General features: G+C 35.8%; 1 protein-coding gene across 1 annotated transcript in view; it reads right to left on the bottom strand.

The window, feature by feature from the left end:
* Positions 1-14,769, bottom strand: part of CFAP54 (cilia and flagella associated protein 54) — a 296,556-nt gene that overhangs the window by 50,650 nt on the left and 231,137 nt on the right. Inside the window, 2 exon segments of the mRNA XM_043562207.1 lie at positions 3,282-3,502; positions 5,044-5,217. Coding sequence (XP_043418142.1) covers positions 3,282-3,502; positions 5,044-5,217 — 395 coding nt within the window.

The raw sequence follows: 14,769 nt of genomic DNA, 5'->3' as shown, positions 1-14,769 counted from the left end.
TAGAACATCTACTTTTCTCATCTATTCAGTGGTGAATAAACTGAGCGTGTGATTATAACTTAATATCTACTTTCCAATAGCATTTTCTTCTATAATACCATATGCAAAATAAGACAGTTTTTACTGTAAAATAAAATCAATTGCTCTCATTCTCTCTTTACACGAATGTGGCTGATTTGTAAATTCAGTCTTGGTGAATCTGGGCCTACCTTCTTTGATGAAACTCCTGAAACAGGAGTTTTCAAGGAAGATGAATGTGGAGAATGCAATTGGCAATATCATAAATTATTTCTTTTTTTTTTGGAAGTAGCGGAGTTGCTACTAAAAAAAAATAATAGTCTAGCCAGAGACATATTAGTGATAATAACACCTCAAATATAAAAAGGACCCTCTTTAATGGAGTGCAGACTATTTTCAAAATTAACTTGTTTCACCCAAGGTGATAGCATGGTAGCTGGGAAGCAATCATTCTACTTAACTTTTGACGTCTAAAGTATCTTAAGGCTTGTTGACCAAGAGGAACATGTCAGTAGGCAGTAAGAAATGCCTGGTATTTCCATAAGGCTTTGTACTTCCCATTATTTATGAGCTTATTCAAGATATAAGACTGTCAATGAAAGTCTTCAAAATAAAATAAAAAGAGAAATAAAGACACTGACCTTTCAAGTTGTCTACTGATAAAAGAAAAAATATGTCATGACTGAAAGGTAATATTAAAGATGCAAACTTTTCAGAAATGTCTAGAGACTATCATAAAAGGATATTATAAGCCAGAATCCTCACCTATTGGCACTATGATACTAAAAGCATGACCAAAATGACCAATAAAGAAGACTGTTAAGTTTGAATAATCATTTAAAAGTGCTAAACTAACATTAATTCTGTCAGGCAGTTCACCAAAAAATTAGGTAAGTAATTGTTTCAAAAAATAATTTCTCATATTTTTTTCATATCTGAGTACTCTTCAGAGGTACAACTATTTAATAGACAACTATTTTAGCAAAGAATTCATATTTAATAACTAAACAGAGAAAACTAATAAGCAATATTTACTGTTTCAATACATAGCATTTACCAACATGATGGTCTAATAATGGTAAACTATAACAAAAGTCAATGTCAAAATAGGCATTTAATTTTCCATTATCTTTAAAAAATAAAATCTAGTTGCTAATGGAATTAATTATATATGCTAACTGGTGGACTATACACTGAATATTTTTGATATGTCTGATCTTTTCTTTGAAAGGAACGAAAGCCCTATCAGGAGAACTCTTGTTTGCCACAGTCCCGTAAACAACAAATCACTTTACTAGTCAAATATTTGACCTTACCACACAGTCTAAATGTGAATAACTTAGCATTGTGCATAATTTTAATCATATTCTTTTTTCTTGGAATTTTTAATGTAATTTGTTTGGCACCTTTGTTTTGCCATCACAAAGTGTCAGTAGACCTCACAACATGTAGACACGTACAACTGAGAAGCATGTCACCTAGCGATGATCACTCTGGAAAGATACCTACTTTTTGGGGGGAGGAAAGCAGGATTAAGTATCAAATTATGGGAAGAGTTTGATTGAAATAGCCTCCTGAGTGATTAAAAGCTCAAAAATGCTATTATAAAAATCAGCCAAGCTTGCAGTTTATTTTTTTTTAAATCCAAAGGCTCTATGCTCGTTAGCTGTCTACCCCAGTGAAACGAACACATGATTAGGTGGCTTGCACCTGTCAGGCAAGTGACAATGATCTCCAGAGCTGATTATTCTGGGAGAATGTTACACTAATTATATTTAAAAAAAAAAAGAAAGAAAAGCAAACAGGGTACAACAATCTTTGATAACACTGCTGCCATTAGACAGGTCACATGTACTTACAATGTATTCAAGGTTGTATGCTTGGAGCATCATGCTTAGGAAATGGGAACTTGTGGGCTGCCCTTACTGGTAAAGTACTCAAGTAGAGCCCCTTTCAGAAAATATTTAAGAAGCCACACCTATTATTTTCCAGACTCTTACAAAATATTCACAAGAACACATTCACTAAAACTGTAGTTCTCAACCTTCTCATTCTCTGCCTTCTATGCCAAAACACCGGAGGCATCTGGGACACATGGCAGTAATCCTCAAATGTAGTCACAGTTTACCGAGGGGTGAAGCAGGATCTGGTGTTCGATGGAAATGATTTCATCCCACTCCTGTTGCTTCCTTCCCTGCAGAGGGCCGGACATTAACAGTATGTTCCTGGCCTTTCTGCCTCCTGTCACTCTCCTCCCCTGGAGAGCTACTTGACTGGTGAATTTGGGAAAAAAGAAATTTTGGATATGCACAGTTATGCTGGTTCTTCTTGGGAGAGAATGGTTTATAGGGAGTGAATGTTCTCTGCTCCTTCATGCAACAGATTTTAAAGGGGTATGTGTCCACACAGATTTTAAGGGGGCCTGTAACGACCAAATCAACCAACCAAACAAACAAATGTAGCTGGATTGGTAAAATCTGTCTACTTTCCTATTCACTATTAGGAAGGCCACTTACCAGTAAATATGAACCACATCCAACAATATCAACTTTATGACTCATAAGAATAGGTATTTTTTAATCTCAAGCTCTTACTCTTTTATTTTTCAAGTGATTTATAATCTGGGAGGAAACAGGGGTGTTGAGTATTGGGCATGCCAATACCCCAGTATCTGGAAACTAATTTAAAAAATCCTCCCCTGGGGGTGCCTGGGTGGCTTAGTTGGTTAAGCATCTACCTCTTGGTTTTGGCTCAGGTCATATTCTCATGGTTTGTGGGTTTGAGCCCATATTGGGCTCCACTATGACAGTGCAGAGCCTGCCTAGGATTCTCTCTCCCTCTCTCCCTGCCCCTACCCCATTCTCTCTCTCTCTCTCAAAATAAATAAATAAACTTTAAAAAATTATTATTGTCTACCCAATAACCTAGCTTTACTTTAGGTTCTCAATTTGGAAGAAATAACACTTTCAGGTCACTTCTCTGGGACAGACATATGGACATGTCTGGTACGGGCAAGTGTATAATCACAAAAATGGAAGCACTATATGGTGAAGTCCAAAGTCAAGATAATTGAAAATAAATGACTGATATTTTTTGTTTGGAAGAATTCTATGCAAATGACTTACTTTATTCATTTCACAAATACATATTGGAAATTTACAATACACTGTGTCCACTTAAACTTTCTCAAATGTGCTTCCTTCAGAAATATAACAGTGATTCCAAGAAGTTTTATAAAAATACATAATGTTTGAAAACAGTACCTTGACTGAATTATATAAGGTTTTTTCTGAGAAAAATGTAGTTTCCACTCCTTGACATAGTTCTTTTGGAAATTCATCAATACAAGAGGAAGAATACAGCTGTAAAAATCTTTTAAGGAAAAAATGCATTTCCTTTTGGCGCAATATCAGCCCAGAGTTGAAAAGGGATGTGAGAAGTGTATCATCTGGCAAAGAAATTCCAGATCCTGGCTTTGGAGATGCTTAGGGAAGAAAAATAATGTAGAGTCGCATTAGATAACACAATAGTCTCAGTATTGTTGGTATTTGCTCATTAGCCACTATCCCTGGAAATCACATCACCTCAGCTAGTGACTGCCAATGTAATTCCTCCACTTTTAAGCTTACATGCTAATGGAATTGCTTCTTGCCACAGGAATGAAAGAAAATCTCAGAAGGGTGTGAGGATATTGCTTGAAGTTCTAAGGCTTGACAATGCGAAAACATTCTATCTAGTTGTCTTCTTTGGGACTCACTTCAAAAACAGATCTTAAAGCAAGAATTGAGTTGTGTGCAATTTATTTGACAAGTGATCTCAAGGAGCATAAGTGAAAGAACAAACAAAGTGTGATGGAGAAAAGAGCCAATGAGAGTAAGTTAATGAATGGGCTGCAGCTGTGGACAATGAGGGCTCAGTCCTGCTGAGGGCCTTCTGGAAAATAACATGTAGAATTGTCTGGGACTGGGAAGCTGGAACGGTTGCTACCATTCCCTACCTCATTAGTTGAAGGTTACTCCCAGACGTGCGGAATCCCCGGCACTCTGGGCTGTCCTGATAGTGGGCTGGGCGAGTCTCAGTAGGTTCAGAAAAAGCCCAGAGCAGAAAAGCAGTAAAATGTGGGTGCTTGATGTGGCAAGGGCCAGCAGGTGAATTCAGAGGTGAGCCGGGCTGATGTGGGGCAGGCGTTGCCAGGGTGTGCTGCACTGGCTCACTTCAGCATCCTTTGTCACTGAACTTCTCTTCCTCTTGCCCCTCTCGTGATGCACTCCCCTGACACTTCCTGGGTGCTTTTCTATCCCACTGCTAGTCCCTGATAACTGTGCTTAGACACTCCGAGGCAGCCTATTTGCTCTGCTGGCTCCTCCATCCCTGGGCCCTGACATGGGTCAAATTGTCTTTTCCGCCCGTTTGTGCTGATGAACAACACTAAATCACCAATGTCATTGCCACAGAAAAAACACAACATACATTGTCACAAACACAATAAGGACTGACGTGAAGTAGATTATACCAGTTTTTTCTGGATGCTCTTCTGACAGCATTAGATGATACAACAACAACAACAAAAAACCTAAACAAAACAGTGCAATGAAGTTAAGTATCCTATCTGAAGCATGAATCTCTTCTCTTGTACATACTGAATACGGGAACATTCTCTCCTTAAAGCCAAAATTTTATCGTGTTCATTTTCTAAGCTGTCACATTACTATCACTCTGATTCTCGACTGTTGTGAGCCATGGGCCACATTGGCACTCTTGGGAAGCCCCTGGATGCCTCTTTATAATAATATTTTTAAATACATCAAATAAATAAAATACATAGAATGTCAAAGGAAGTCAGTTACATTGGAATACTATTCTGCCCAAAGATCTGTGTATCCCAGCTTAAGATCCGCTAAAATTTTCATCTTCTGATGAGAGTTCACTCAAAAAGATGTCAAAAGTACTTTATAATTCTAAGAAACATGACTTGAACAAGAACTGGAAAGGAATGTGTTCTTTTTTAACACATCAAAAACCCACCTAGCAATTTGCTCATATTATTAATCCTTTGCAGATGAATATAGTAGCGCAGTAGAAGAATCCACGTAATATCCACTTTAGTCGGAGTCTTTTTTCTAGCATCTGTGTTGTCACACATGCCATCATTTTGATAAGAAAATGTACAGGCAGTCTGGAACACCACTTGGTAGTTATCTGCAAGTAAATAATAATAATAATAATAATAATAATAATAATAATAAGTGAAAAAAGTTTTTAAGACAAATACTATGCTTTCCTTGAAAAATAACCATATGTAAAAAAAAAAAAAAGCAGAACCCATTAAGGAAAGATTGACACGTGGGACTACATTCCCATTAAAAAAACATTTTTGTATCATAAAAGACACCAAATGCAAAGTTACAAGACAAACCATTGACTGAGAAAAAATATTTATAACATGTATGAATTGTTTTTTCTTGGGACACCTGAGTGGCTCAGTCAGTTAAGTGTCCCACTCTTGGTTTTGGTTCAGGTCATATCATAGTTCATGAGATCGAGCCCTCTTTGGGCTCTCAGCTGACAATGCAGAGCCTGCTTGGGATTCTTTTTTCTCTCTCCCTGTCTCGCTGCCCCTATGTGGCACGTGCATGCATGTACATGCACACACACACACACAGTTTTCTCTCTCTCTCTCCCAAAATAAATAAATAAACATTTTAAAAATGATCTGTTTTTTTTCTCAAATATGTATAGCACCTTGCACCAATCAATTAAAAAAAAAATCAAAGAGTCCAACAGAAAAGTGGGCAAAGAATTTCAGCAGTCAACTCCTAGAAAAGGAGACTCAAACAGCCAAAATTTTAACATCACTAAAAATCAGAAAAATGCAAATTAAAGTGAAATACCATTTCCCATCTCTCCCTCGGTAGTTGATAGATATTAAAATCTGAAATAATAAATATTGATAACGGTGTGAGGAAACCAGGATTCTTATATACTACTTGTGAGGGCAACTTCTTGGGAAAGCAGTTTGGCAGGATCTATTACAACTGAAAATGCGGATACTCATGTGAGTGTACGAGGACTCTTGTGTAAGACATTCATGACAACATTGTTGTAATATCAAAAAAAATGGAAATTTGGAAAAATAAACAGAAGTCTATTCATTTGATGGCATGAAAAATGAATGAATTAGATTGATAGAGCAGAAAGTATCATGTAGTATCTCAGTTCAAGTTCCAGATGTACTTCTCACTACTGTGTGATTTGACCCTCTCTGTTCCTTAGGTCTCTCTGGGTTTTTGACTTCCTGGGTTTTAATCTTCTCATCTTTAAAATGGGCGTGATGAGGGTGCTCCTGGGGTTTGTCTTCACAATGTATACCAAGTATACTACCATGTGCATACATTTGAAAAAAACCCAATGAAATATTTTGTATTATTTATGTACACACACACACAGATATATATATATATATATATATATATATATATATATATATATATGTATATGTATATATATTAGTATTTTATTAGGGTTGTGGTTGCCTCTGGGAAGGAAGGGAGGAAAGATGAACAGAATTTTTTATGGTTAATGGTCTATGTATGTTTTCTTGAATAATAAGATGAACCCCCATGTACTTACCACCCAGTTTATCAAACAGAATATTCTCAGTACTTTTGAAGTACTATGTAAACCTTTCTCTAATCCCCATTTCCTTCTTCCTTCTTTCCTGCCTTCCTTCCTTCTTTTTTTTCTATCTCACATAAAATTTTGTTTGCAACCTTGTGTGCTAAGGTACACTTGCTAGTAACTTACTTTTAAAAAGTTCCCCAAAAGAGGGGCGCCTACCATTTGAGTCCTTACAAGGCCCTCATGCTTGACTGACTATCCAGCTAATTTTTCCTAAAATCTATAAAGGCTTTGTTCTACTGCTTTCTAGTATCTGTCATTGCTGGTGCAAAGCCCGATGCTAGTCAGCTGTTTATTACTCTGTATTTGACTATCTTCCCTATTCTGTAATGTTTTAATAAACTCCTCATTATTTGTGGTGATTTAAAATTTCATTTTGCATCTAGGCCTAGATCTTTTCATTCACACTGCTTTTGGAACATAGAACGCCTTTTTGGTGTGAACCCTCGTCTCTCCTTTTGGTCTTGCAAAATATTCTTATATTTATTTCTTTGATGAAATAAATATAAGAACATACTGATTCTCTCAACTTGCTCTCTTTCTGCCTTTCCCTCTCCCTTTCTCTCTCACTCCACATATTTGGGCGCTTGATTTACAACAGATGTGATGCAGCAATGTCGTGAAGAAGGTTTGTCTCCTCAATACATGATTCTGGGTTAATTGTATATCATATGGAAAAAAAATTAATCTTGACTTTGGCCTCACACCATACACAATAATATATTCTAGGTGAATTACAGATCTATATGTGAAAAGTAAATTAAAAAAAGATGGTTAAGATAGGAGGGTATCTTTATAATTTTTGCAAATAAAAAGATTTCTAAAACTGAACACATAAAGTAGAAACCATAAAAGAAAACATCTATAAATTGGACAACATTAAAGTTATGAACTTTGTATAATCAAAAGATACCACTAGCAGAATGAAAAGGCAAAACACAGGAGGGGTAAAAGATATTTGCAATACGTATAATCTATAAAATGGTCATCCAGAATCTCTCCATATTTCTAAAAAGAAAGACTGAAAACCCCCACGGAAACTGGGCATTATTCTTGAATAAGGAGTTCCCAAAAAGACTAAGCAAAAGCCAATACTATATATAATAGTGCCCTACAATTGTAGTCATCAGGGTAAACTTCAAATTCAAACCCTTTTGGGAAACTTCTTGGTAGTATTCACTAAAGTTGAAAAAATACATATCTATTAACCAGCAGTTCTACTCCTTGGTATATACATAAAAATGTGTACAGGGATGCCTGGCTGGTTCAGTCAGTTAAGTGCCTGACTTTGGCTCTGGTCATGATCTCGCAGTTCATGAGTTTGAGCCCCGTATTGGGCTCTGTGCAGACAGCTCAGAGCCTGGAGCCTGCTTTGGATTCTGTGTCTCCCTCTTTCTCTGCCCCTCCCCCGCTTGCACTTTGTCTCTCATTCTCTCTCTCAAAAATAAACAAACTAAATTTAATTAATTAATTAATTAAGAAAATTTTTAAATGTGTGCTTTGTGCACAAAAATGTAATGTACAAGCATATTCATGGAAGCATTGTTCATGATAACCCCCAAATGTTTATCAACAGTAGAATGGATAATGAATTGTTATTATGTCCATCAAGAATGAACTACACAAATATAGTGTTGAACAAAAGAAGACAGATACAGAAGAATATAGACTATATAATTTCACTTACACAGAATCAAAAGCTGGCAAAACTAATCCATCTGTTATAAATTAGAAAGCAGGAAGGTTAAGATGTGTTAACCTTACTGTGGTAATCATCCATAATGTGTACATGTATAAATCATTACATGGTATACATTAAACTTACACAATGTTACATGTCAATTATATCTTAGTAAAGCTGGAAAAAAAGAGGGTTGGTAGGCAATGGTAGGGGGGATGATGTAGACTTCTGGATTATTGGATTTGTTCTATTTTTGACCCATGATGGTTGTATAGGTATTTCCTTTAGGATGTTGAATCAAGTTGTATCTTCATGATTTGTGTCATTTTCCATATTTATGTTATAATACAATAAAATAATTTTGTGGTGACTTCCAGCAAATGTGTCCTTATACTATTGGCATGTATCCTTCTCCTGGAAATCATCCCAAACAACACAAAACACAGGTAACAAAAACACAGATTCTATTTTCAGTAAATCAGGGAAGAGCTAAAACCCGAAACCACAAGTTGTATGGAATCATGCCCAAAGTAGCTGTCACCAAGTAGAGGATGCAATGGAGACAGAGGATAACACCGAGATATAAATCTCAGAAAGAAATAGCAATGCATGCTTCTTGATAGTGAGGTGCACATTTTTAAAACAGTATTATGGTGCCTGCTAAGTTGAGGCATCTTAAGACCCATGGTTCACAGTTTAAAGAAAAAGGAACAAAACTTTGAACGTGTATGTAGTAAGCTCTTTAAAAGTCAAAAAAATTCTTTGTCATAGCTTTTCAAACTACAAATGAAAAAATCAGTGAAGCATCATATAGAGTAGGTTATCATATTGTGCTGGCTACAGAAATGCACACAAAGCCTACAGACTAATAAGTTGTCACAGTTGAATACATGTCCTGAAGTCTAAGACCAAAACGTCCTGTTTGCAACAATCTCCACTGGTTGAAAAGTCAGTAAACAAATTCTAGCACTTTCCAGTAATAAAATGACTTGCTGAATTAAAGATGTAGCTGCAGGGGCTCCTGGGTGACTCAGTCAGTTAAGCATCTGACTCTTGATTTGGGCTGAGGTCATGAACTCATGGTCCTGAGACCGAGCCCTGCATCAGGCCCCATGCTGAGCATAGAGCCTGCTTCAGATTCTCTCTCCCCCTCTGCTCCCCTCTCGTTCTCTCTCAAAATAAATAAACAAACAAACAAACAAACAAATAATAGATGTCGCTGCAAACATGAAGACTCTATTAACATCTCCTCTGCACAGTTGTACTTTTGCCTTGCACATACTCAAATCTACAGACATTGCTGGACATGTAGTTTTGGTTATATTTGACAGCATCGGCACCCACTGTTCAAAGATCTCCTTGTACCTGAATGATGAGCAGTAATGCAAGTGAAATGTGCAGTGTTGAATAGTCTTTCTGAATCCAGTGGTTGATCCTGGAATAACCGTGTTGATGTTTGCACTGACAGTGCAAAAGCAACAGTAAATAAAACGGCAGTGCCTTAGCACGAACCTAGGAAGGCAGTGACACCAAACGTACTAGTAGTTCTTGCATTTTTCATTGCCACGCACTCATTGTAAAATGAACAAGTTAATTAAAGTGCCAGTTTCACTTAAGAATATCCCTGATAAAGCAGTAAAATTAACGTTATTAACTACTGACCCCGAGTACCTGTCTTTTTCACATTCTGTGTGATAACATGGGAAACACACATCAAATATTTCTGCTTCATACTGAAGCGCAATGGCTGTCTTGAGGAAAAGCACTTCTGTGATTAAGTTGCAAACGGAATGCACTGCTCCACCCCCCACCCCTGCAGCCCACCCACTGAACAACTGAGGAGACAAACTGCTTTCAGACTTAAGTATGTGGCAAACGCTTTCTCACAAATAAAAGTAGTAGGTCTTCAAGGAAAACAACTGACAGTATTTGCTGCCAATGATAAAATTCAAAATTTTCAGTAAAAACAGAGAGTTTGGAAAATTTGTATATGCCACCATGGGCTTCCCAGTGCTTAGACTTTTCTCATATGAATGGTGGTGATATTTTAAAATTTTGATTTTTAAAAATTGTCCAGTGAATTGCACCAACATTTGGAAGTTCTACATAACCCAGGAGTCACTATCTTCCAAGTGTCTAATACACGATGTAACAAAATCATGCCTGAGTAAAAGATCCATTCAAACTGAAAGACTCATGTGTTTTAATGTAACAGGGTACAAAGAGTTCAGTGATACTGCTTCAGAGTCTACATCGGAACTAACCTTTAAGAAACTACCACTTACCCAGGGTTGGTTTGGGACCAAAGAAGAATATCCACAATTATCTGAAAAGGCTCCTAAAATAATCCTCCATTTTCTGTCTACATATCTGTGTGAGGCTAAGTTTTCTTCACATATTTCAACCAAAATATTACCCTATAACAGACTGACTGCAGAAGTAGGTGTAAGAGTCTAGCTATCTTTAATTATGCCAGACACTAAAGAGATTTTTAGTGTTCTTCATGCTAACTTGCAATGGATTTATTACTATTCTTTTAAAATTAATCAATATGATGGGTATTGAAGAGGGCATCTTTTGGGTTGAGCACTGGGTGTTGTATGGAAACCAATTTGACAATAAATTTCATATATTAAAAAAATATAAATAGAAAAATAATCAATAAACTTTAATTTTTCAGTCTTAATTTCTTTTCTTTTGTTCATATAACACAAAGATTTTTATTTCTATAGTATAGATTCCCAAATTGAGATTAGTGGGTCAAAGATGGTGTTTACCATTTTAACAGCTTTTGCCTGATTAATTCCCAAAAGGGGTTATTACATATTACTAATTACTACATAAAGATTATATATCCCTGTCAGTCTTAATTTCTAATGTAACTTTATTTCTTCTATAATAATAGATTTGCCTAATTGTTATTTAATGTAATTTGAAGGAAATTTGAAGTAAATTACATTTTTCTCCAAAATTATAAATTTTACAAAGTTTTTCAAATTTATTTGCTTAGAGCGAAACAAAAAAACTCTAATAATTTAATTTCTCCATATCAGTGATTACTTTTGTCTTATCATTTATCATTTGTGGGGTTCTTTTTTTACTGTAATTTTCCTAAATAACTTTGCTAATAGTTTATTGGTTTTTTTTCCTGAAATTACAACTTTATTTTATTGTTTTTTTCCTAATTTATTACATACATCTTGGGGCGCCTGGGTGGCGCAGTCGGTTAAGCGTCCGACTTCAGCCAGGTCACGATCTCGCGGTCCGTGAGTTCGAGCCCCGCGTCAGGCTCTGGGCTGATGGCTCAGAGCCTGGAGCCTGTTCCCGATTCTGTGTCTCCCTCTCTCTCTGCCCCTCCCCCGTTCATGCTCTGTCTCTCTCTGTCCCAAAAATAAAAATAAACGTTGAAAAAAAAAATTATTACATACATCTTGTAAAATGATACAAAATAATGCCAAAGTTACCTTTCATGTCAATTAGTTAAAATTGTTTAGCCAGTTGCCTATTGCTAAAAAAAAAACAACGATCAAGTTTTAAAACAAAGAAAACCCAATTCTGTGTTCTATTTAAGAGGCATATTTAAAATAAGATTATTGAGAAAGGTTGAAAATAAAAGAATGGGCAAATGTGTCCTAGAAAAATGTAAACAAACAAACAAAAGGAACATTTGTGAACCTACTATCAGATAAGCTAGCATTCTGGCCAAAAAGCACCAAGTGCAACAAAAGTGGAGACTTTATAATGTTACAGGGTCTACTTCACAATAAAGATATGAGGTGGCTCAGTCTAATCCACAATAAAGGTAGCTCAGTCAGTTAGGCATCCAATTCTTGGTTTCTGCTCAGGTCACAATCTTGAAGTTTGTGAGTTCAAGCCCTGTATCAGGCTGTGTGCTAACAGTGCAGAGCCTGCTTGGAATTCTCTCTCTCCCTCTCTCTCTGTTCCTCCCCTGCTTGTGTTCTCACTCTCAAAAGAAATAAATAAACTTTATATATATATATATATATATATATATATATATATATATATAATTTAAATAGAATATTCATACCTTAAGTAACAGTTGCAACAATTAAAAAAAATACTATAGCTATAAGACAAGAGATAAAATGATAGTAATAGTAGGAGACTTCTATTCACCTTTTCCAGGGGTTGTCAAACTATAGTTCATGGGCCAAATCAGGCCTATCCATGTTAATGTATGGCCCATGAGCTAAGAATGGTTTTCATACTTTTAAGTGGCTGAAAAAAAGCAGAAGAAGAATATTTTGTGACATGTCAAAGTTTTATGAAATTCAAACATCAGTGTCCATAACTAAGTGTCAGTGGAACACAGCCACGTCCATTCGTTTACATCCTGCCTGTGGTGCCTTTCACATCACGGTAGCAGAGTTGACTGCTTGCAACAGAGACGACAAAGCCTAAAATATTTACTATCAGTCCCTTTACAGAAAACGTGTACTGACCCAGACTTTGTTTACGAAAAATCAAGTGGAAAAAACAATTGGAAGATAATAAAGTAATAGAGAGTCATCAATAGCCTCCATACACAAAAACAACAACCAGTAGAAATTTGATGAAAACATTTTACAGTGCCAATAAAAAGTTTAACTATTTAGAAATAAACCTAACAAGAAACATACAAGATCTGTTGGAAGAAAATGTTAAAGTACTCCTAAGGGACTAAAAAACAAAAAGACTTGAAGTAAAAAATATAGGACATGTAATATTCTTGGTTAAGATGACCGATAACATAGAAATGTAAGTTATTCCTAAGTTAATGCCTAAATGTAATGCAGCTCATAAAAACACAAGAGAACTTTTTTTAACTAGGCAAGCTGCTTCCAAAGTAAAAAAAATAAAAGTCATAAAAGACAAACAATTTCGATAAGAAAGATTAGTGAGTGGAGACTCATCCTAATAGATATTAAATATAAGGCTATGATAATTAAAACAGTGTGGTGTTGAAGCCTGAATAGAACAGAGCAATAGGAAATGAATAAAAAGTACAGAAATAAGGCAGCCATCTGGAAAAACTAAATGTGTATCCATTTGTCATTTTTTACATATTCCAAATAGGTTTCCATAAATTATTAAAAGTCTGTGGGAGAACACACTTATAGTCTTAGAGTAGGGACTAGATCTTTCTGATATAAATCCAGAAGTTATCAAAGAAAAGATTAATAATGTAGCCCGGGTGGCCCAGTCGGTTGAGCATCTGACTTCGGCTCAGGTCATGATCTCGCAGTTCACGTTAGGGCCCCACATCAGGTTCTGTGCTGACAGCGCGGAGCCTGGAGCCTGCTTCGGGTTCTGTGTCTCCCTCTCTGCCCCTCCTCACTCTTAGTCTGTCTGTCTGTCTGTTTATCTTTCAAAAATAAATAAAAACATTTAAAAAAATTTTTAAAGATTAATAATTTATACTATTTTGAAATAAAACATTTCTTTATGGTATAGAACCACCACCAAAAAAAATTGGATAACTGGAATTCCAATTCCAATTGATAATTGGAAAAATATATTTGCAAATTAAAGGATTGATTTCTATAAAAGGCAGGGGAAGGGCTTTCACAGATACTTAAAGAAATGAAAAAAAACACCTCAAGAAAAATTGAGCAAAGATTATGGGTAGAAAGTTCACACAAAAGACGATTAAGCTTAGTCCTAGCAAGAGATGTGTAAATTAAAATGAAATCTTCTTAAAATTATACATGTGTGTGTTTGTGTGTGTATTCATAGATAAAGTGTACTTGTGTGTGTACCTGTGTGTATTCACAGATATACATATATATCATATATATGTAAAGTTTTGTACATAGGCTAGTATAGCTATTGGGTCAACAGACACATCGTATCTATTGGGTCAATAGATACACTATATCTATTGGGTCAATAGATAACATATATAAGGCACACATATATACATACATACAAGGTTACCTATAGTAGAGTTGTATGTAATAGCAAAAGAGTAGAAACAACCTAAAAAAAATCTATCAAAAGGAGACTAATTTAACTATAACGCAATTTATAGAGGGTTATTATGCAACGATAAAAAGACACTGTATTGATTTGAAAAATTTGCCAATAGATACACTTATATTAAGTGGCAGGAAAAAAGAGCAAGGAAAGTAATTGTGTGCACTAATATTTATGCTATTAATTGTATTTGTTTAGGGAAAAACATATCAATGTATTGGTGTGTGCAGCCATATTGGTTCATGCAACATCCATCCTAATCCCTGAATGTGCCTGCCTATATTGAAGTTACAAAGATAAAAATCATTGTTGCGAGATTTCCTTGCAGCTAGGGCCCTGCATGGGACTTAGGTGTCATGAATTCCACGCATTCACGTAGAAGTTGAAATTGGCACTGTGCTAGGTGGTGCAGG

Source organism: Prionailurus bengalensis, chromosome B4, assembly GCF_016509475.1.
Source record: "Prionailurus bengalensis isolate Pbe53 chromosome B4, Fcat_Pben_1.1_paternal_pri, whole genome shotgun sequence".
Classification (NCBI taxonomy): Eukaryota; Metazoa; Chordata; class Mammalia; order Carnivora; family Felidae; genus Prionailurus; species Prionailurus bengalensis.
This window is presented reverse-complemented; position numbering and strand designations above follow the sequence as displayed.